This window comes from Rhineura floridana, chromosome 3, assembly GCF_030035675.1.
Source record: "Rhineura floridana isolate rRhiFlo1 chromosome 3, rRhiFlo1.hap2, whole genome shotgun sequence".
NCBI classification, from domain to species: domain Eukaryota; kingdom Metazoa; phylum Chordata; class Lepidosauria; order Squamata; family Rhineuridae; genus Rhineura; species Rhineura floridana.
In genome coordinates this window covers 205,501,683-205,524,624 of record NC_084482.1, presented here as the reverse complement: position 1 = coordinate 205,524,624, position 22,942 = coordinate 205,501,683, and the positions used below count along the sequence as shown (strand labels likewise).

At 44.6% G+C, this 22,942-nt stretch overlaps 1 protein-coding gene across 1 annotated transcript in view; it reads right to left on the bottom strand.

Annotated features, from left to right (window-relative positions):
- Positions 1-2,846: 2,846 nt before the first annotated feature.
- Positions 2,847-22,942, bottom strand: part of LOC133381277 (zinc finger protein 345-like) — a 28,137-nt gene continuing 8,041 nt past the window's right edge. Inside the window, exons 2-5 of the mRNA XM_061620178.1 lie at positions 18,380-18,620; positions 16,935-17,026; positions 10,787-10,913; positions 2,847-5,871 (exon numbers count right to left, since the gene is read on the bottom strand). Of these exons, the coding sequence (XP_061476162.1) occupies positions 3,677-5,871; positions 10,787-10,802 (2,211 nt within the window). The 5' untranslated portion in view covers positions 10,803-10,913; positions 16,935-17,026; positions 18,380-18,620 and the 3' untranslated portion in view covers positions 2,847-3,676. The remainder of the gene's footprint in view (positions 5,872-10,786; positions 10,914-16,934; positions 17,027-18,379; positions 18,621-22,942) is intronic.

Here is a 22,942-nt window from a genome sequence, read left to right as displayed (position 1 = left end):
AAGGAATAATTAAAGTTTCTCTCTGGCCTACCTGTCCCCCAAATTTGAAATGAGGGAGGAGGCAGATTTGAAATAATGGGAAAAGCCCAAAATAAAAAGCAAAGTAACCTCAGCCTCAGAGGCAGGCAATGGTAAACCCCCTCTGAATACCGCTTACCATGAAAACCCTGTTCATACGGTCACCATAAGTCGGAATCAACTTCAAGGCAGTCCATTTACATTTAGTTTATATTATTACAAGTTCTTCTTCCAAGTGGTATATGAGACAGACTTCAAGGATTACAGAGCATAAAAGCAAAATCTCCACCCAGAATACGGAAGTTCCCCTCACCATGCATTTTATTCAACAACAACATTCCATGGATTCGTTAAAATTTTTTGCACTAGAACATGTCCAATCAACTTCATTTAAATGTGACTCACTAATTTACTGCTTAAGAGAGAGGCATTTTGGAACCACAAATTAAAGTCTTCATTTCCTAGAGTCCTAACTGTTGGAAGTGGGGCAAGAGCAACTCCTGTTTTGTTCTTTTATTTGTGCTCCAGAGGGAAGATAGAGCTGGGGTCCTCCAGATGGATAGGCTTGTTTACCTTTACCTGTGATGCTCTGACTGACTTCCTTCTGTCACTAGACTGTGACGCCTTTAGGGAAGCTTACCTGCCCCTCCTCCTTCTGCCCTTTCCACTCCTTTGTCCTCTGGCTGTCCGGGAGAGAGGAGACATCCCTTTGTCTCTGCTCTCTCCAAGCATGAGGCTAACTCCAGCACCTAGGCGTTATGCCTCCAACTTAGCTAGTTAGTTAGAACTAGGTATGCCTTTTCTATCTACTATGTATTTCTCTAAATAAAGTAGCTTTTCTTATTTTACTAAGATCACCAGGAACAGGTGGCATACCAATAGAGCTGCTACAAGCTACTGAGACTGAATCTGTCCACATTTTGACAAACATTTGTCAAGAAATATGGAAAACTAAACAATGGTGCACAGACTGGAAGCGTTCAATATATATCCCACTTCGAAAGAAAGGGGATCCCAGAGAATGCAGTAATTACTGAACTATTGCCTTAATATCCCATGCAAGTAAAGTAATGCTCAAGATTCTACAACAAAGGCTCTTACCATATAAGCAAGAAATGCCAGACGTCCAAGCTGGATTTAGAAAGGAAAGAGGCACCAGAGATCATATTGCAAACATACGTTGGATAATGGAACGGAGCAAGGAATTTCAGAAGAAAATCACCCTGTGCTTTATAGATTCAAGCAAATGATCATGTGTAGATCATGAAAAACTATGGAATGCTTTAAAAGAAATGGGGATGCCACAGCATCTGATTGTCCTGATGCTCAACCTATACTCTGGACAAGAGGCTACTGTAAGGACAGAATATGGAGAAACCGATTGATTCCCAATCAGAAAGGATGTGAAACAGGGGTGTATTTTATCACCGTATTTGTTTAATTTGTACGCAGAACATATCATACGGAAAGCGGGATTGGACCAAGATGAAGATGTGAAAATTGGAGGGAGAAACATCAATAATTTAAGATATGCAGACGATACCATACTCTTAGCAGAAACCAGTAATAATTTGCAACAAATGCTGATGAAAGTTAAAGAAGAAAGCACAAAAGCAGGACTACAGCTGAACGTCAAAAAGACTAAAGTAATGACAAAAGAAGATTTATGTAACTTTAAAGTTGACAATGAGGACATTGAACCTGTCAAGGATTATCAATACCTTGGTACAGTCATTATCCAAAATGGAGACAATAGTCAAGAAATCAGAAGAAGGCTAGGACTGGGGAGGGCAGCTGTGAGAGAACTAGAAAAGGTCCTCAAATGCAAAGATGTATCACTGAACACCCAAAGTCAGGACCATTCAGGCCATGGTATTCCCAATCTCTATGTATGGATGTGAAAGTTGGACAGTGAAAAAGGCGGATAAGAGAAAAATCAACTCATTTGAAATGTGGTGCTGGAGGAGAGCTTTGTGCATACCATGGACTGCGAAAAAGACAAATAATTGGGTGTCAGAACAAACTAAACCAGAACTGTCACTAGAAGCTAAAATGATGAAACTGAGGCTATCATACTTTGGACACATCATGAGAAGACATGATTCACTAGAAAAGACAATAATGCTGGGAAAACCAGAAGGAAGTAGAAAAAGAGGAAGGCCAAACAAGAGATGGATTGATTCCATAAAGGAAGCCACAGACCTGAACTTACAAGATCTGAACAGGGTGGTTCATGACAGATGCTCTTGGAGGTCATTGATTCATAGGGTCACCTTAAGTCGTAGTCGACTTGGAGGCACATAACAACAACAATAAGCACACACAACTACACACAGCGCAACACTAACGACAAACAAGATTTGTCTATTTTTCTATCAATTAGTCTGATATGACTGAGTCACTGCATCTTCTCCTAGATGATGATCCTAAGCCTTGTGAGGGTGCAGGGAGACTCACAAAGGTCCCCTTGTCAGCATTTCTGCTTCTCACACTACAAGAAGAAAAACAGTTCTACCCTCAATGCAGGCATTCGACCCACATTAGCCATAAATTTCTTGACCAGTTTTTCTTCCATTCCACTCCACAGCTCTTTCGTTCCACTTCACCTTCACTATGCACACTAATTTGCCCCCAAAACTGAGCACAGTAACAAGCTTCACTGAAGCTTTCCCAAGAGCTGAAACCTTTTAATGGTTCCTTAAACTGGTATCTACTAGAGGCATCTTTTATATAGGAGGTGGAATGAGATGTGAATGGACAAAGTTTTCACCAATTTGAACATTAACTGTTGTTGAAGGAAAAACTTTCCAAACCAGATTGTGCTCCAAAAGACAGATATTTATTGATCAATAAAAATACAAAGACCAGTAGTGCTAATGGGAGGGGAGGGGTCCATTCGAACCACCCACACTCTGCCCATATCAGGTAATACAGAGCTTTTTATAATAATCAATACGTCATATATACATTGTACGTCCTGACCCTTTAGTGCCAATCCCCACCATGGTATCCTCCCCTGAGGGCAGGCTCTTGGCCTACGCATCCCATTTTTTTTCCGTCCGTACATAAAAAGAGGAAGAACTTTTACATCTTTAACCCCTATTTTGACATTTCATAAGGTACAAGGCAAGACATTCAAAAACAGCCAAAGATAAACATTTTTCAAAACCTCACTCAATATATGATCAGCATATGTAGTTTCTCCAAAGAAAACATTCTGTAGCTAGTTCCTTTTAGTACTGTGTTACCCTGACAACGGACTCAGGAAATGCTAACCACAAACCACAATCGCTTCTTCCTAACTGTTACAAAGGCATCAAAACAATTTTGCTTCTTCTAACACTGCAAACAGTTATATGTTAAAATCACAGCAAACCAAACAGAATACAGCAGTTCTGAGGTAATAAAAATCAGAATTCCTTTCACACAGTTATGCCTCTTCTTCATACAGAGGTATTGATGCTTGTCTAAGATAGTGTCTATGACTGAAGCTCTTTCCGCTCCTTCAGCATTTTATGGATTTTCCCTCTTAAGAATCCTTCAATGTGAATGAAGAATTTCAAGCTATTTCCTCCTATGAATTATTTGATGCAAAACACAGCAGGTATGCTACACTCTGTACAGTTATATGGTTTTCCCCCAGTATGCTTTTTTTTAGTTAGCAAGGGTGTGACACTGACTGAAGCTCTTTCCACATTCCAGACATTGTAAGGCTTTCCCCCTGCATGGATCCTTTGACGTCCAAAAAGGTGGCCATGCTGACTGAACTTCTCTCCACACTCCATACATTAATAAGGTTTGTCCCCATATGAGTAATTAGATGTGAGGTAAGGTGGTGGCTACGACTAAAGTTCCTTCCACACTCCAAACATTTGTAAGGTTTCTCCCCTGTATGAGTTCTTTGATGTCTAGTAAGGGTGCTACTCTCGCTGAAGTTCTTTCCACACTCCAAGCATTTATAAGGTTTCTCCCCTGTATGAGTTCTTTGATGCACAGTAAGGGCACTATTCGTACTGCAACTCTTTCCACACTCAAAGCATTTGTAAGGTTTCTCTTCTGTATGAGTTCTTTGATGTACCTGAAGATCACCATTCTGACGAAAGCTCTTTCCACACTCCTTGCATTTATAAGGTTTCTCCCCTGTATGAATTCTTTGATGTGCAGTAAGGGCACTATTTGTACTGCAACTCTTTCCACACTCCAAGCATTTGTAAGGTTTCTCCCCTGTATGAGTTCTTTGATGTACCTGAAGATTGCAATTCTGACTAAAGCTCTTTCCACACTCTAAGCATTTATAAGGTTTTTCCCCTGTATGAGTTCTTCGATGTACCTGAAGATCACCATTCTGACTAAAGCACTTTCCACACTCCATGCATTCATAAGGTTTCTCCCCGGTATGAGTCCTTTGATGTAAAGTAACAGAGGTACTCCAACTAAAGCCCTTTCCACACTCTAAGCATTTATATGGTTTCTCCCCTGTATGAGTTCTTTGATGTCTAGTAAGGGTGCTACTCTCACTGAAGTTCTTTCCACACTCCAAGCATTTATATGGTTTGTCACCTGTATGTGTTCTTTGATGTGCAGTAAGGGCAGTATTCGTACTGCAACTCTTTCCACACTCCAAGCATTTGTAAGGTTTCTCCCCTGTATGAGTTCTTTGATGTACCTGAAGATCGCCATTCTGATTAAAGCTCTTTCCACACTCCATGCATTCGTAAGGTTTCTCCCCTGTATGAGTTCTTTGATGTAAAGTAACAGAGCTACTCCGAGTGAAACCCTTTCCACACTCCAAGCATTTATAAGGTTTGTTCCCTGTATGGATACGTTGATGTACCCGAAGAGCACCATTCTGTCTAAAGCTCTTTCCGCACTCCAAACATTTATAAGGTTTCTCCTCTGTATGAGTTCTTTGATGTGCAGTAAGGGCACTATTGGTACTGCAACTCTTTCCACACTCCAAGCATTTATATGGTTTGTTTCCTGTATGAGTTCTTTGATGTACTTTAAGGGCTCCACTCTGTGCAAATCTCTTTCTACACTCCAAGCACTGATAAGGTTTGTCTCCAGAATGAGTTCTTTGATGTCTAGAAAATGTGCTACTCTGACTGAAGCTCTTTCCACACACCAAGCATTTATAGCGCTTGTCCCCTGTATGAATTCTTTTATGCATATTAAGGGCACTTTTACCACAGAAGCTCTTTCCACATTCCAAGCATTTATAAGGTTTTCCCCCTGTGTGCACTTTCCTATTTTCCTCTAGGCGAGTTCTCTGATGTCTAGCCAGGTGATAAACCTGCCTAAAACTCTTGCCACAGTCCATACATTTATATGATTTCCCTGTTGTGTGGATTCTATCATGGCTAGCAATCACTGACTGATTAGAACAGCTCTTGCTACCTTTGGAAAATGTATATCGTTTCTCCCCCATAAGTTTCTTTTCACAGGAAGCAAGACTTCCACTCTGGCTGATACTTTCCCCACAGCCTAAGGATGTATTTGGTTCCTTTCTTGTGTAAACTGTCTGATGTCTAAGGGTTGGTTTATCAAAAAATCCCTTCCCACATTTTAAGCATTTAGATGGTTTCTTTCCCGTATGCCTCCTCCAATATGTTCTCTGGGGTTTCTGGCCATTTATCTTTTTACTGCACTTAGGAGACATTCGTATTTCCTTTAGGTAATGAATACTCCCTTTAATTTTATTTTCACCACTTTGGGAAACACTGGATTCATCCCCTGGCATTTGCATTTTTCTCCCTTCTTGTCTCTTTGCATAATCTTGACTCGTCAATTTCCATTCCCCCTTCTGCTCCTCAGATGTTCCCAGTAACACTTCTGTGATCCCCTGGACATCTCCTGAGGGAATAAAAAGGAAGGCTTGATAAGTGCTGTGGAGATATGCCTTTATACATGTGTCAGTTTATGATTTGTACTTTGAAAAAATATTTGTTTGCTCTCATGATGTCAGAGAGTAATTGTCAAAATTCAAGGCCTACTATGTTACAGCCCGGTTTTAGCCTGGATCAAGTAAATTCATTTTGGTCGGTCTGGAAAACAACATGCTGGCTATTGAGTTCCACTATCAAATCACTTGCTGAATCAATTGTGCAGGCCCTGGCTCCCCAGATCCACTCTGCTGAGTATCGTTCTGCCTGAGGTCACTTGCTGAATCACTTGGCCAGCCAGAACCCAGCGGTCTGATTCCCCTGCTTTCACTCTATGTCTGGACCACTGATGTTGAAGGAGAGGTCCCCACTTGCTGCAGCTGCTTCAAAAGCCCCTTTCAGGGCTCCACTACTTCTCCTCCTGCTTTATCCTGGACCTTTGCCAGCTGAAGCAGACATCCAAGAAGCCATTCGCAGGGCCTGCCTGCTACCTCTGCTGTCTCCCTGACTGACCCAGGAATTTCAGCGCACCCCTACTACTTCCAGATTGCCCACCAGGGCTGGGAACGGCCTATTTTGTTCTCTCTGCAATCTTCTGGAGGTCCTTTCCGTAAAAAATGTAGACTCCACTTCGGCTCCCTGTGACAATTTTGTATGTGTGAAAGACTGTTTCAGGAGCATGTCCTCCCTCCAGTCCTCCCTGCCCAGCTGCACATGACAGAGGCCTAGTCTGCAAAGGGAGCCCGGAGAGAGAAAGGGCAGCCTAGTGTGCCTTCCTCAGTCGTGCTGAACTCAGTCCCCTCCTCCATCTCCTTTCATGCCTTGTGCACTTGCTCCTTTGTGTGAGCGAATGTTGAGTGTGTGTGTGTGTGTTACTTTGGTTATGCTGACTGAGAATATTTTTACTGAACTTCTAACGTTGATAGATATGAATTGTTACTGAGCCATTACCTGTGAAGAAGTGTGTATATTTTGATTCTGTGTTTGTGTACTCAATAAATATCCCCATTTTTAACTCAATAAATATCCCCATTTTTAACACCTTTGAGAGTGTAAGTGACTGGGTAACTCTGAATGATACCTGAAGTGCGTGCTTTTTGTTTTGTTTTAAAGCGGTCACTCAAGCGGGAAGACACACTTTATTCTTATAGCCAAAAAGATCTGAAGTACATAACAGCAAGTCTTATCCACCCTCAAAGGACCCCATCCCTGTGAGAAGTCATCCCATAAGCATAAGTAACTCCCGTCCTGAGCTCCACCGCACTGCAGAGCCATCACTGCAGATACCACAGCCTCAAACCCAGGAGGGATCAGGGGACACAACAGCTTCTCTACTAGCCCTGTAAAGCTGCTGACTCTGGCTTGATTTGCCGGTAGGCTTTTGGCACAGGTGGATCTGTCTGCACTCAAGGACACCCAGCAGCAGCAGCACTGACCACACAAGGCGGGAGGAACATCTGAGCTGGGGTGACAGGCTGTTTCCTTGAATATTTCCCCATGCTGCTGAAACATCTGCCCTGCTGAGGACTAGTGGCACTTGAAGTCCAGTGGAGACTTTTCTGGCAGCTCAAGAGTGCAAGTGAAGGGAGAGGATTTCCACACCAGGAACACCTGAGCCAGCTCTGGGCTTATGAGAGATAAAAGGAGGCACTGCTCTGAACCCTTTCTCAACAGCAGCAACACTGACAGCAACCAGCAGAGGCTGTAACATCTGAGCTGGGGTGACAGGCTGTTTTCCTTTTATTGGGATGTTTATGATGTTAATTGATACATTTTAACTGATTGATAGTTTGTTCCATGATGACTTTTAAATGTTGTCATGCTCAAGTAATCAAACTATTTGTATGATTGCTACATTTTGAATACGATTTACTATTTAACTATTACCAATGTAACAATTTCCTTTGTTGTTGTTTTGTTGTGAGCCGCTCTGAGCATGTTTATACAGAAAAGTGGCATACAAATTCTAATAATAAATAATATATAAATAAATGTGTGTACTGAGAAGGCTTCCCAACAGGAGGCCTGAATATGAAGCTATTCATACCAAATGTGTTAACAATACTTGGCTGATGAAGATAAGAAGGGAGCCTGTGGCCGTGTGAGGCTGAGAAGCTGCCTTTGCAAAGATCTTACCCCAGGAACGTTAAGGGTTGGAGGGTTATCCCCAGTAGTTGGACCTTGTGGTGAGTAAAAGCCACTTAGAAGCAGCATCAGCAACAGCATCTCCCAAGCTGTTCAAAACTGTCATCAAGCGCATCCTATTTGCAGTGTTGGTCTCCATCTCATGCTCAACCATCTTCTACCAATCTGCTAGAAGGTTTTAAAGGCATTCTAGGGGAATGGTGGCAGCAGAAAAGAATCATGCTGAGGAACTCTAGAGTTGTCAGCAATATCCTGATGACACACAACTCTATCTCCTTTACATCTCCAGATGTAGCAGTGGAAGTGCTAGACGGATATCTTGCCTCAGTAATGCACTGGACGAGAGCCAGTAAACTCTAGCTCAATCTAGCAAAGACTGAAGCGCTGTTAATGGGTGGTTCCCAAGAACGGATGTTGGGGATGTGGCCTGCTCTTGATGGGGTTATACTTCCTCTGAAGGAGCAGGTGCATAGCTTGGGGGTCCTTCTGGACCCATTACTGTCACTTGAGGCTCAGTTGGCTCAGTGGCAAGGAGTGCCTTCCACCAGATGGTGACCCAGCTACGACCCTATCTGGACAGGGATCGCCTGATGTCTTGTTGTCTACGCTGTGGTAACTTGTAGGCTAGATTACTGCAACATGGGGCTGCTTTTGAAGACAGTTCAGAAATTGCAGCTGGTGATGAATTCAGCAGCCACATTGCTCACCAGGGCAAGACAGTCTGAGCACAAAACACCAATTCAGGCACAACTGCACTGACTACCAATTAGCTTTATGGGCGCAATTCAAAGTGCTGGTTTTGAGCTATGAAACCTTATAAAGCTCAGAACTCCAATACCTGAAGGACCGCCTCTCCCCATATGAACCAACCTGGACCTTGCTTTCAGCATCTGAGGCCTTTCTTTGTGTGCCTCTGCCAAGGGAGGTGTGGAGGGTGGCAACACGAGCACGTGCCTTCTCAGTGGTGGCCCCCCAGTTATGGAACACTCTCTCCAGAGAGGCATGCCTAGCACCATCACTATCTATATTTAGGTGCTAGACAAAAATATTCCTTTTGTCCCAAGCATTTGGCTCTCAGGTTTTGGAGGCTTTTTGACATTGCAGTCTTTTTTAGGAGATGGATTGTTCCATCATCTTATTCATGTCTTGTGTTTTTTCTATCACCATAGCAAATGTCAGCTTGAGGAAACTCATTGACATAATGCAAATTGAACCCCTTGCCAAAATGTGTTATTTCAAAGAATCTAGCTATTTCCAAAGATGGATTAGATGATAATGGCAGTTTTACTTCCATCTGCCACAATTTTGTGACAGGCGGGCTGTGATGTTCCTGCTTTAGTGTAAATATGGTAAGTGCTGTTTATATAGAAGACATATGGTAAGTGGAGTGAAAGAGGAGGGGGGAGTACATGAGCAGTAGAATGCTGGATGATTGGCTGAGCGTTTGAGTGGCTGGGAGTATAAATGGAAGAATGACAGGTGTTTGAGGGGGGATGTTGGGAGTGTGGAGGTCAAGAGTGTGGAGAAAGAGGGAGTTGGAGTTCTGATTAATAAGTCAAGTACAAAACAGGAATAGATGAAACCATACGCTTGTGAAACATTCTAAAACTAATCTTGTTATTCCTGATATTTAATAAATACTTATTTGGTTTACCAAAGGCCTGATCCTTGGCTGGGGGATATACAGACCAGAAGGGAGGGCAAGGTAATTACCAAGGCTGAACAGAAACAGTATCTAATGGTGGCAGCAGTGAAGGGAGGAATAATAACAATTCAAGTATCCAGAGCAACCCAGAGTTGTATGCGTTATCTATAAAGATACAAGGGGGTTGGGAACAGCATAAGCACGCAGTCACAAAAGTAACCAGCTAGAGAGAGACTCAGGCAAAGTCTCTGGGAGTATTGGTTATAGGACGTGACTGGTGGTGCTGCCTAGCAGGGGGATCTAGTGAGATCTGTGCTAGAGCGGAGTGAGAAACCATATAAAGGACGGTCCGGACTGGTGGTATCCCTGGTGGTGCCTAGTGAAAGGCAGTAGCCACAAGCAGGTGGGAACCTGACAGGGAGAACCAGGGAAGGACGTCACACGGGCTTCAGTAATTTTCTGGTGTATTGTGTTTTTTCACATCTCTGTTAGTTTTGTATTGGGTTTACTCTTGTAATGGGTTCATTTTTATGTAGAAAAGTAACCAATACATTTAATAAATAAATAAATAAATAAATAAAATTAAACCTTTTGGAAAGCCCTAATGAAACCAGCTGTAAGTTTCTCTTCGGAAGGATAACCAAGTATTACATAAGAACATAAGAGCCTGCTGGATTAGGCCAGTGGTCCATGTAGTCCAGCATCCTGTTCTCACAGTGGCCAACCAGATGCCCACAGGAAGCCCGCAGGCAGGACCTGAGTGCAAGAGCACTCTCCCCTCCTGTGGTTTCCAGCAACTGGTATTCAGAAGCATACTGCCTCTGACAGTGGAGGTAGAACATAGCTATCATGGCTAGTAGCCACTGACAGACGCAGATTCCACATTTGAGAGGCCAACAAAGAAAAGGCCCAGTCTCTCGTATCTGTCAAGCTATTATTTTATTAAGTGCTTGATTAAGTGTTTGATCCACCAGGTTTCTTCATATATTCTTATGCCCTGGCTAAGTCCATCAGCACTTCCCTAATGATCTCATTAGTAACACCACCACCAAGAATTTTAACCTTCCATAGCTATTCAGGGCAAAAGGACTCTTACCAAGAGAGGTTGCCATCTCATGGATCTCCCATATGATCTCGGTGTACAGAGCTCTCTGGTCTGGATCCAGCAGGACCCACTCCTCCTCAGTGAAATGCAAGGACACCTCTCCAAATGCCACCGGTCCCTGGAAGAAGAAAATAATTGCCTTCCTCATAAACGCTCCCAGTCAAGGTGTGGACATCACCGGCCCTCAACTCACAGTCTGAAGAGAGATATGGCAAGTGGGGATTTTTCATTGTTTACAAATCATCTGAAGTCCAGATGGCACCCACCCGAGCATCTGCCCTATAAGGAAAGGCACACATCTCATGGCTAAACCCTCTGTCTCAGGCAAACATTATACACCATGCAGACATGTTATAATTACAAACTAATGAACACCAGGCAAACGCAGGAGTCATTCCAGTAGATTTCAATGGATTTGAATATAAGTAGTTGCTGCATCATTTTAAAACAATTCTAAAAAATACCCACCCACGTTGAGACACCAAAAACACAGTTAAACACAGGGGGTTAGAAAGGGGGGTCATCTAAAAACTGGTAGCCCCAAAAGTTTGCATTATCTTTAATTTCTCTGCTTCTATTTTGTTGTTGTCATGATATCAACTTCAGCCAAAAGAGGTTTTATTCCTCATAGCCTGGAAGTCATAGCCTACTGGGAGGAAGGGTGGTATATAAAATTTAATAATAATAATAATAACAACAACAACAATATAATTGTTAGCTACAGCAAGTACAGGGTGAGCAGTAAACATAGAAAAAGAATTGTGGTTTTTGCTAGCTTGGACCCCAACAAAAGGCCCTTAATTTCAATATCATCAGTGGCATTATTTTGTTTACCGTTTCCCTACCCAAAGGAAGCTAAACTGCACAGACATTAACTGAAGTAACTTCTTCTACGGGGGAAAAAAATGCTAAAGTTGCCCATTTTGTAAAATTGTCAGTATCTTGCATCCTCATGTCTCAAAATGAAGTTAATTTCAAAATTTATAATAAATAATAATAAATTTAATTTATATGTCGCCTATCTGACCAAAGACCACTCTAGGCGACGTACATGAAGAGTTAAAATACAATACAATAAAATACAATAATAAAATAAGACAATGCAGCAACAATAATAATAACAAAGGGTATAAGGCATTTGATCATAACAGTTAACCCTCCCCGGAAGTCCCAAAGGCCTATTGAAAGAGCCAGGTCTTTAAGGCTTTACGAAATGTATTTAGGGAAGAGGCGTGCCGTAGATCTTGTGGGAGGGAGTTCCAAAGAGTGGGGGCCGCCACTGAGAATGCCCTCTCTCTGGTTCCCGCCAATTGAGCTGTTTTTGTCGGCGGGATTGAGAGAAGGCCCTGTGTGGCAGATCTTGTCGGGCGGCATAATTGGTGGCGTTGCAGGCGCTCCTTTAGATAGACTGGGCCGATACCGTATAGGGATTTAAAGGTTAATACCAACACCTTGAATTGGGCCCGGAAACAACAGGAAGCCAGTGTAGATCGAACAACACAGGCGTGATGTGATCCCGGCGGCGACTATTCGTAAGTAATCGAGCCGCCGCGTTTTGTATAAGTTGTAGTTTCCGGACCGTTTTCAAGGGTAACCCCAAGTAGAGCGCATTACAGTAATCCAGTTGAGAGGTGACCAGGGCATGTACTACTAGTGGGAGTTGATGATCAGGAAGGTAGGGCTGCAGCCTTCGTATAAGGTGTAGTTGATACCAGGCTGCCCGGCTCACTGCCGAAATCTGAGCCTCCATGGACAGCCTGGAATCAAGTACAACCCCGAGGCTGCGGACCTGGTCCTTCAGGGGTAGACTTACCCCGTTGAACTTCAGGTCAACATCTCCCAACCTTCTCTTATCCCCCACAAGCAATACCTCGGACTTATCGTGGTTCAACTTCAGCCTGTTCCTCCTCATCCAACCACTCACGGACTCCAGGCACTTGGACAAGGTCTCCACAGCCGACTCTGGTGAAGATTTAAATGAGAGATAGAGCTGAGTGTCATCTGCATATTGGTGACACTGCAGCCCAAATCTCCTAATGATTGTCCCCAGCGGCTTTATATAAATATTAAATAGCATGGGAGAGAGGATAGAGCCCTGTGGCACACCACAATTGAGAGGCCAAGGGTCTGAAACCTCCTCCCCCAATGCTACCTGTTGGTACCTATCGGAGAGAAAGGAACGGAACCACTGTAATACAGTGCCTCCAATTCCCAATCCCTCCAGGCGATGTAAAAGGATACTGTGGTTGACAGTATCAAAAGCCACTGAGAGATCAAGGAGGACAAGAAAGGTGGATTCTCCCCTATCTAATGCCCTCCTCATATCATCTACCAGAGCGACCAAGGCTGTTTCAGTTCCGTGACCAGTCCTGAAACCCGATTGGTATGGATCCAAATAATCCGTTTCATCCAAGTGTGCTGACAACTGGTTGGCCACCACTCGCTCAATGACCTTGCCCAAGAATGGAAGATTCGAAATTGGGCGAAAGTTATTAAGAACTTGAGGATCCAAGGAGGGCTTCTTTAAGATGGGCTTTACAATTGCCTCCTTGAAAGCTGATGGCATCACACCCTCTTGCAAGGATGTGTTTACCACCGCTTTAATCCCCGTGCCCAATTTCTCTTTGCAGCTCACAAGGAGCCATGATGGGCAAGGATCATTCAGGCAAGTGGTAGGCTTCACAGTTGAGAGCACCTTGTCCACATCCTCAGAAGGGAGAAGCTGAAATCGATCCCAACTTACCGGCTTGCAACTGGCCAACTCTAGTTCATTTACTGTGTCCACAGCGCACGGGATCGAGCTCCGCAAGTGTTCGATTTTATCGGTGAAGTGCTTTGCCAATCTGTCACAGGAGGCTTTTGACTGTTCCAAGGGTTCCTGAGCAACTGGACCGACCAGGCTTCGGACCACCTGGAACAGCCTCCTGGGACAGCACTCCGCAGACGCAATAGAGGCAGCAAAGAACGCTTTCTTTCCTGCCCTTATTGCCACTTGGTAGGCAGCTACTGCTGCTCTAACCTGTGTCCGGACATCTTCGGAGTGGGATTTCCGCCACCGGCGTTCTAGTCGTCTCAACTCCTGTCTCAGCGAACGCAACCGTGGTGTATACCACGGTGCTAACTGAGTTCTATTCAGAGGGAGAGGACGTTTCGGAGCCACCCGGTCTAATGCCCTGATGATCCCATCATTCCACTCCCTCACCAGGGTTTCGACCGGGCGGCCTTCAGCAGGTTCCAATTCCCCAAGCGCAGTTAGGAATTCTTTTGGATCCATCAGGCGCCTGGGGCGGACCATTCTAATAGGTCCTTTACCCCTGCAGAGGGTGTGTGGCATTGAGAAGTCTATGCTTACCAGGTAGTGATCTGACCATGACACGGGGGTGGAATAAACCGCTCCCAACTTCAGAGCACTTCTCTCCCCTCCCAGGACAAACATAAGGTCGAGAGCATGACCGGCTACATGGGTGGGTCCCCTATTACTAAGGCACAGTTCCCAGGAAGCCATGGTTTCCAGGAAATCCCGAGGGGCTCCAGTGAGAGTGGACTCGGCATGCACGTTGAAGTCACCCAGTACTAACAATTCTGGGGACAACACCCGTACAGCCGAGACCACCTCCAGCACCTCGGCCAGGGAGTCTGCTGTGCAGCGTGGTGGGCGGTACACCAGCAGGATCCCTAAACTGCCCTTCGGGCCCAACCTCCAGTACATGCAATCAACACATTGAGTCCTATGGAGAGGGAGTTTGGCAAAAACCAAAGACTCTCGAAAGATGACTGCCACACCCCCTCCCCGCCTGCCTACCCTCGGCTGTTGTGCATAACGGAAACCTGGTGGACACATGGCCTCGAGAATGGGAGCAGAGGCCTCGTCCAGCCAAGTTTCCGTAATACATGCCAGGTCTGCACGCTCATCCAAGATCATATCATGGATGAGCGAAGTTTTTTGTGCCACAGACCTGGCATTACACAACAACAGTCGAAGGTCGGCAGGAACCTTACGTCCCCCAGTTTTCGTCTGGTTCTGGACAGACCCGGAACAGGGGATGGGTATAACACATCTATCCCCTGTTCCCCTATTCTGGCGTGGTCTGCCAGCAGCACCCTTCCAGCGCCTGCCACCCAATGTTCCAATAACTTGGGCCCCCACCTCCCTCCCTGACTTGCATTTTGCTCACAGAAAGCCTCAGTCAGTGCAAGGATCAGCACCAATTTTCATCATGGTGTTTTGGCCAGGGTTCCAGCTTTTTCCCCACACACCCCATTTGCCATTGTGGCTGGGTTGTTGTAGTCAACAGTGTTACTGAAAGAAATCTTAAGATGCCTGAGCCTTTAATTTTGTGTTATGTTGATAGATGATCATATCAACAACGTCCACTTGTCTGTTGACTGTTTATATTCTATGGTATCATAGAATAGTAGCGTTGGAAGGGGTCTAATAAGGCCATCGAGTCCAACCCCCTGCTCAATGCAGGAATCCAAATCAAAGCATTCCCGACAGATGGCTGTCCAGCTGCCTCTTGAATGCCTCCAGTGTCAGAGAGCCCACTACCTCTCTAGGTAATTGGTTCCATTCCATTGCTTGTGAACCAGTTCTATGGGAAAGGTTGTAGCCTAGTGGTAGACCATCTGTCTGGCGCGCAGAAGATCCCAGGTTCAATCCCCGGCATCTCCAGGCAGGGATGGGACAGACTCCCTGTCTGAAATCCTGGACAGCTGCTGCCAGTCAGTGCAGACCACTGCGCTTCAACCTTGGATCCCCAGATGTTGTTGGACTACAACTCCCATCATCCCAGCATGGTCAATGGTCAAAGATTATGGGAGTTGTTGTCCAGCAACATTTGGGGACCCAAAATTGAAGAACAGTGGCATAGAATATACTAAGCTAGATGGACGAATGATCTGACCCAGTATAGGGTAACTTCCTATTTCTCTAGGTAGTGGTGCTGGGCATTAGCTGGCTTCCATTTCTGAGCCCACATTATTATAACTGCAGCTCACAGATTTGTAATAAACTTCCAGTCTAGAAGCAAATTACATCTTCCTGACATATTATGATTAACTCAACAGTATCTCCTACATACTGAAAAAATCTGAATTCCCAAACCTCACGGTCTTTCAACAGAACTTGAGTTTCATAGATTCATTTTTAATTAGGCTGCATCAGCAGCCACACCATACATTTAAGCACATGGCTTCCCCTAAAGAATCTTGGGATTTGTAGTTTACTGCTCACACAGCAACAGTGCCCAGCACCCTTAATAAACTACAGCTCCCAGAATTGTTTGGGGGAAGCCATGTGCTTGAAATGTACATTAAACTGGATAGCAGGCTTTGATTCAGGAGGGCTCTTACACCTCACCTGTAGGAAGAGAGAGTGGGAAGTCCTGCCCAACCAATTTGCATCAGTTTCAGGAAAAGCCTTCTAAGGTTTCAGGAAAATGAACTGAAGTCAGTTACTAGTTCCCAGTTCCTTATTTGCTTGAACATTCAGAATACCAAAAACACGGAAAGTTCACAGCTAGAGCAATTCCAAAGCAAAGTTAACATGTCTCTGAACCCCAAAACAAATGCTATGTCTCCATGATCCGGGGACTCTCCCCGTCAAGAACAATAATAGTTTTTTGCATCAAAATTATCGGGTTTCTGAAATCCTCATTAGTGCATAATCCTCATTAGTGCATAATGATGTCATAAAATCACCCAAAAAAGTATCTGAGGTTGCCCACCCCAAAATCTGCTCAAAATCCTTGTTGTTGTTGTTATGTGCCTTCAAGTTGATTACAACTTATGGCAATGCTATGAATCAGTGACCTCCAAGAGCATCTGTCATGAACCACCCTGTTCAGATCTTGTAAGTTCAGGTCTGTGGCTTCCTTTATGGAATCAATCCATCCCTTCTTTGGCCTTCCTCTTTTTCTACTCCCTTCTGTTTTTCCCAGCATTATGGTCTTTTCTAATGAATTATGTCTTCTCACTATGTGTGCAAAGTATGATAGCCTCAGTTTCATCATTTTAGCTTCTAGTGACAGTTCTGGCTTGATTTGTTCCAACACCCAATTATTTGTCTTTTTTGCAGTCCATGGTATGCGCAAAGCTCTCCTCCAACACCACATTTCAAATGAATTGATTTTTCTCTTACCGGTTTTTTTCATTGTCCAACTTTCACATCCATACATAAAGGGCCAGGTGTCCTCTACGAGATGCCAGTGCTTCCTGCCTGGCCCAGACCTTCTGTGGAGCGCAGGGCATCAATGGACAATAGATAAGGGCATCAATGGACAATCAAAATAGACAAAATATGCAGAAAACAATAAGTAACTTCCAACCACAAAATCTGCTCTAGGCCAAGACAAATCATACATCCCAGGAAAGGGGAGGGTGTCCTCTATGTGATGCCAGCGCTTCCGCGTGGCCCAGAGTTTCTGCTGGGCACAGGGCATGGATAAAGGCATCTTTGCACAACCAAAATAGACAAAAACATGCAGAAAAAAATAAGTAACTGAGATTGCCCACCCGGAAATCAGGTCAAATCATACACCCCAGGAAAGGAGAGGGTGTCCAAATGCCAGTGCTCGCTGCTTGACCCAGAGCTTCTGCTGAGCCCAGGGCACAAATAAGTGCATCTATGCACAACCACAATAGAAAAAAGCATGCAGAAAAAAATAAGTAACTGGGGGTGCCCACCACAAAATCTGCTCTGGTCGAGGACAAATCATACACCCCAGGAAAGGGAAAGGTGTCCTGTGTGAGAGTGTGTTCTACGAGATTCCAGCCATGCACACTTTAGGCGTCATGTATGAAACCACATCTTGTTCAAGAAATCATTACTTGTTGACCCTGCCACGAGTCCCTCTGCCACCAACACCAATGACTTTTTAAAATAATAATTGAGCTATAACAAGGTAAGTAACAGGAATGACCAATACATAAATCAAACATTAAAAAATTCCACCCGAGATCATAAGCATATGGAATCACACCTTTTAAGCTCAATATTGGCTACTGGGATATATTCGAACTATTCTACCGTATATATCCAAAGCTAGGCTATATTCAACATCAAATTCCAAGCTGAAGAAGAAAAACGCGGCGCTGGCTATTTACATGCGCCAGTTTATTCCTCACCCAACATAGGAGATGTTGGCAAGAGAGACGCAAACCTGGCCCCAAACACGATAGCCTTCGGGAAGGAGGCAGATGGGACCCAGCAGTAGGGCAGACCAGGAGCCACCCGGCTTGCGTTTCTGAACACTGGGAGTTGCATGTGGGGGGGATTTTCCTTCAACACCCCCTCCTCCCTACCCACCCACCGACCCCCAAATTGTGCCCCTTGATCTTGGGGCTTCCTCCAAGCAGCCTCCCTCCCCATTTCTGCAACCGTACAGAGACTCTCTCTTCTTCTTCTTCATCTAGTGGGGTTTAATGGCGAAGCAAGGCCAAAGGCCCTATTATTGCCACCTACTGACAAGAGAGAACTACAGTCTCACACACATAAACATACAGCAATCACAAAAGACCCACCAAACCACAATCACGGAAAAATTGCCACATGGCAGAGACCACAAAAGGGCTAAGATTACAAACCTTAAGAAGAACCCCTACAAAATCAATAAAACGCTGCCTCTCTCGCTCACTCGCCGCCTTTCTTCCGGAGAGGCCGGACAGGAAAGGGAAGTCCCTCTTTTGCAATCGTCCCTTCTGCTCTAGGAACGGCAGCTCTATCGTTGTTGTTAACCATTAAAGGGTTCACGCTGAGAGCAAAGGGAGGTGGTCGGCGAGTTTGTGGACTGTGGCGCTCATGTGGGAGACATGGAGGAATATAAATCTAACGAAAAGAAATAATATAGAGTTATTATTGTTAATACTATCACCATCCTGAAAACAGATAAACCGGTCTGAAGCTGTTGAAGCTGTATAGAGGTTAAAAATGAGATTTTTAAGCTTTCAAGTAAAAAAACCCACAAAACTATTCATACAGGCTTTAAATAGTGATTTTAATGTTTTTGTTTGCCACCCTGGGTTCCAAATGGGACACTAAACATGCCCGGTTCTTTCAGTGTCTCCTCATAGGGCTTTATTTATAGTCCCCTGATCATCTTCTTTGCTCTCCTCTGAACTCGTTCGTTTGTCTGCATCTTTCTTGAAGTGCAGTGTCCAGAACTGGATGCAGTACTCAACATGAGGCCTAACCAGTGCCAAATAGAGGGGAACCAATACTTCATGGGATTTGGAAACTATACTTCTGTTAATGCAGCTTAAAATAGCATTTGCCATTTTTGCAGTCACAACACACTGTTGGCTCATATTCAGCTTTTTGATCCTTTTTGCATGTAGTATTGCTGAGCCAAGTATCCCCCATCTTATAACTGCATTTGGTTTCTTTTTCCCAGGTGCAGAACTTTGACCTTATCCCTGTTAAATTTCATTCTGTTGTTTTCAGCCCAATGGTCCAGCCTATCAAGATCCCTTTGAATTTTGTTGCCCCTGACGCCTGCCTTGCAGACAAGTAAGCTGCTCAATCCGCCTGCCAACAGAGAACCAAGAAAAGTTAGCTGCGTTTAGGATTTTAATTCATCTCTTTCTCCCCCTTCTTCTGGAGTCTGTCACAAACACCTTTGCCAGAAGAGGGGCATTTATTTCTCAAGAGAAGGGTCTGAACTTTTCATGAGCTCCCCCTTACTTGCAGCAGAGCTAGGCAACCAGCCAAATTGTTACATTCCCTGCCGCTTACCTCCTTCTCTACACAATTACTCTGAAGACAAGAGACTCCAGAGGGCCTTTTACAGAGGCCTGACTATCAATATATCTTTATAGCAGCTATGATATGTCACTGTGAAGGTTCACGTAACTGGTCACCATTCCTCCAATCCACTACACTGCTGACGTTAGTATGTAGTATGTACATGGCTTAATTTTGCCATGGCTGTGTGGTACTTTTACAGATAGAGTTTGCAGGAATGAAACTGAAAGTGCTCATGTGTGGATGAATGTGCACAAATGCAGACAGAAACAGAAACACACCTATATGTTAACACCGTAGCGTGGATGCAGCCTGGAAACTGAATGCACTTTCTAAATTGTTATGGTTTCTTTCTTGACAAGGTCGTGAGGTTTATTATAGATGCTTTAAAACAGCATTCAGGCATAAGAGACTGTGTTACAGTGCCGTGAAAAAGTATTTGTCCCGTCGGATTTTCTGCATCGTTGCGTATTTTTGGCACTGACTGTTGTCAGATCTTGAACCAAACCTAGTATTAGGGGAAAGGGATCTTGAGTGAACAAACAACAGAAAATACTCATTTCATTTATTTATTAAAGAAAGTTAGGCAACACCCAAAGCCCCTGTGTGAAAAACTAATTGCCCCGCTATGAACTCAATCCAATGAAGGGGATTATTCGGGCCAGGTGTTTGAATACTTTGGTAAACAATCAGGCTTGCTTTGGGCCAGCCCTTCCCAATATAAATTGACTAATTTTGGCCCTTGCCATCAAATTGAAGTTGCCAGCATACAGGTTCCAAAGCCACATCATGCCACAATCAAAAGAAATTCCCGAACACCTCAGGAAAATAGTTGTTGATGCATATCAGTCTGGAAAGGGTTACGAAGCCATTTCTAAGGCTCTGGGGCTCCACCGAACCACAGACAGAGCCATATTGACCAAATGGAGAAGATTTCGGACAGTAGTGAATCTTCCCAGGAGTGGCCTTCCTGCCAAAATCCCTCCAAGAGCAAGGCATAAAACTACCCGGGAAGTCACAAAGGACCCTAGAACATAATCCAGGGATCTATAGGCCTCTCTCACCTCAGCCAAGGTCAGTGTTCATGATTCCACCATCAGAAAGATACTGTGCAAACATGGGATTCATGGCAGAGTAGCAAGGCGGAAACTGCTGCTCACTAAGAACATGAATGCTCATCTAGAGTTTGCCAAATAGCACCTGGGTGATCCTCAAGAGTTCTGGAACAATGTTCTATGGACAGATGAGTCAAAGATGGAACTTTTTGGGCGACATGGGCCTTGTTATATCTGCGAAAACCAAACACTGCATTCCACATGAAGAACCTCACACCAACAGTCAAGCATGGTGGTGGGAGAGTCATGGTTTGGGGATGCTTTGCTGCATCAGGACATGGACGAACCATGAATTCTGCAGAGAATTCTACAGGCGAATGTCAGGCCATCTGTCCATCAGCTGAAGCACAGCTGGGTCACGCCGCAAGACAACAATCCAAAACACACAAGCAAGGCTACATCAGAATGGTTGAGGAACAAGAAATTTAATGGCCTAGTCAAAGTCCAGCCCTAAACCCCATTGAGATGTTGTGGCAGGACCTGAAAGGAGCAGTTCATGTTCAAAAACCAACAAATGTCACTGAGATAAAGCAGTTCTGCATGAAGGAGTGGGCCAAAAGTTCAACACACCACTGTGAGAGACTGATCAGGAACTACAGGAAGCGTTAGCTTTCAGTCATTGATGCTAAAGGTGGCATAACCAGGTTTTGAGTCTAAGGGGGCAATTACTTTCTCACATGAGGGAACTGGGTGTTGCTTAATTTTCTGCAAAAACCAAACACTGCATTCCACATGAAGAACCTCATACTAACAGTCAAGCATGGTGGTGGGAGAGTCATGGTTTGGGGATGCTTTCCAGCATCAGGACCTGGACGAGAGTTATTGTAGTATGAACCCACATTAGAAATTGTGACAGCAGTGGCCACTTCTGCACCGGGTATTTAGGTGTCTGGTTTGTTTGCAAAGGATAGGGAGAGAATCAGAATGGGTGAGGGCCCCCCCACAATTTTTCTCCCAGCCAGGGAAGCAAGTGGGACAGCAGGGATCCCTTCTGAACCAAAGTAAAACGCTTCTCCGTTGAATTAGGTGCTGTGGCAAAACTGCGGTGCTTAAGTGTCCGCAGTATCTTTGCAAAGGAGGGTGGGGAGAAAACCCAAACGTGGCCATGTCCCTGTGACCTCCTAGCAGCCCCACCAGGTCCAGTGAGGACCAGCTGTTCCAGACAACAGCCCCCTCCCCAATGGGGATTACCAGCAACTGGTATTTGGTGGCACGCTGCCCTTGACAATAGAGGCAGAACATAGCCGCTCTGGCTAGTAGCCGTTGGCAGCCTTGCCCTCCATGGATCTCTGCCTTGCACACGTCAATGAATTGGGTGTATTCTTTTTCATCATCACTTTTTATCTCCAGGCTGGGAAAAGCAGGGCCTTCGGGAAAAGTATTTACTGAGGTGGGAAACTTGGGAGAGAGCCAGGAGCAGCTCGGCTGGTGGGGCGGAGCTGCAGCAAATCCCTTGCCAGTTCATCCCCAGCCTCCCTGCCAAGTTGCCCCTGTTGGGCGGTTAGTGCTGCAGCTCCATCCACTGGGCAAACCGCTCCTGCAGATGGGGGGTAGAGAAGGTCACGTGGAGTTGTGTCCAACTAATTTATACTCAGAGTAGACCCATTGGTATTAATGAACTGAAGTTAGTCATGCCTATTAATCACAATGGCTCTGCTCTGCAGACAACTAACAGTGCATGCAGCCCATGAGCCAAAAACCCTCCATAAAGAGGAACTCTCTCCACATAGAAGAAAACGAGGTGCAAGGATGTATTTATCTTAGTAGGGAGCCCCAAGCTCAAACATCAGTGCCCAGGCGCAGCTTTACCACCTAGACTTAGAGATACCCTGAAGAGTTCTTCAGAGTCTTCCCAGTGGGGAATTTTTGAGATGTCAGATCTATACTACACTTGAATTCAGAGCTTGTCCAGGGTGGCGTTTAATGTAGATTTGAAGCTGCTTGTGTCTCAATTATTGATATTTGAGGCATCCACACAAGTTCCTCCTCATCCAAGTGGCACTCCCCTTCCCTGCAAAAATGAGATTTTCCCAATTTGCAGATAACCCAATAATGTGCAAAAAACCCCATCTAAAATTGCATGTTACCCTACTGTGGTGGGACTGAAGTGGGTTGTGTATGGGGGGGTACTTATGTGTTGGTGTTTCACAGAGTGCCATCTATTGCCACTCACCCCGACTTCCATTTTGTTTCCTAAAGCCTAAAGGAAAGGAGGCCGCCTGCCTTTTCCCACTGGTTGTTGCTGAAGGGACATTGGTGGCAATTTCATTTAATTTTTTTTTAAAAAGCTCT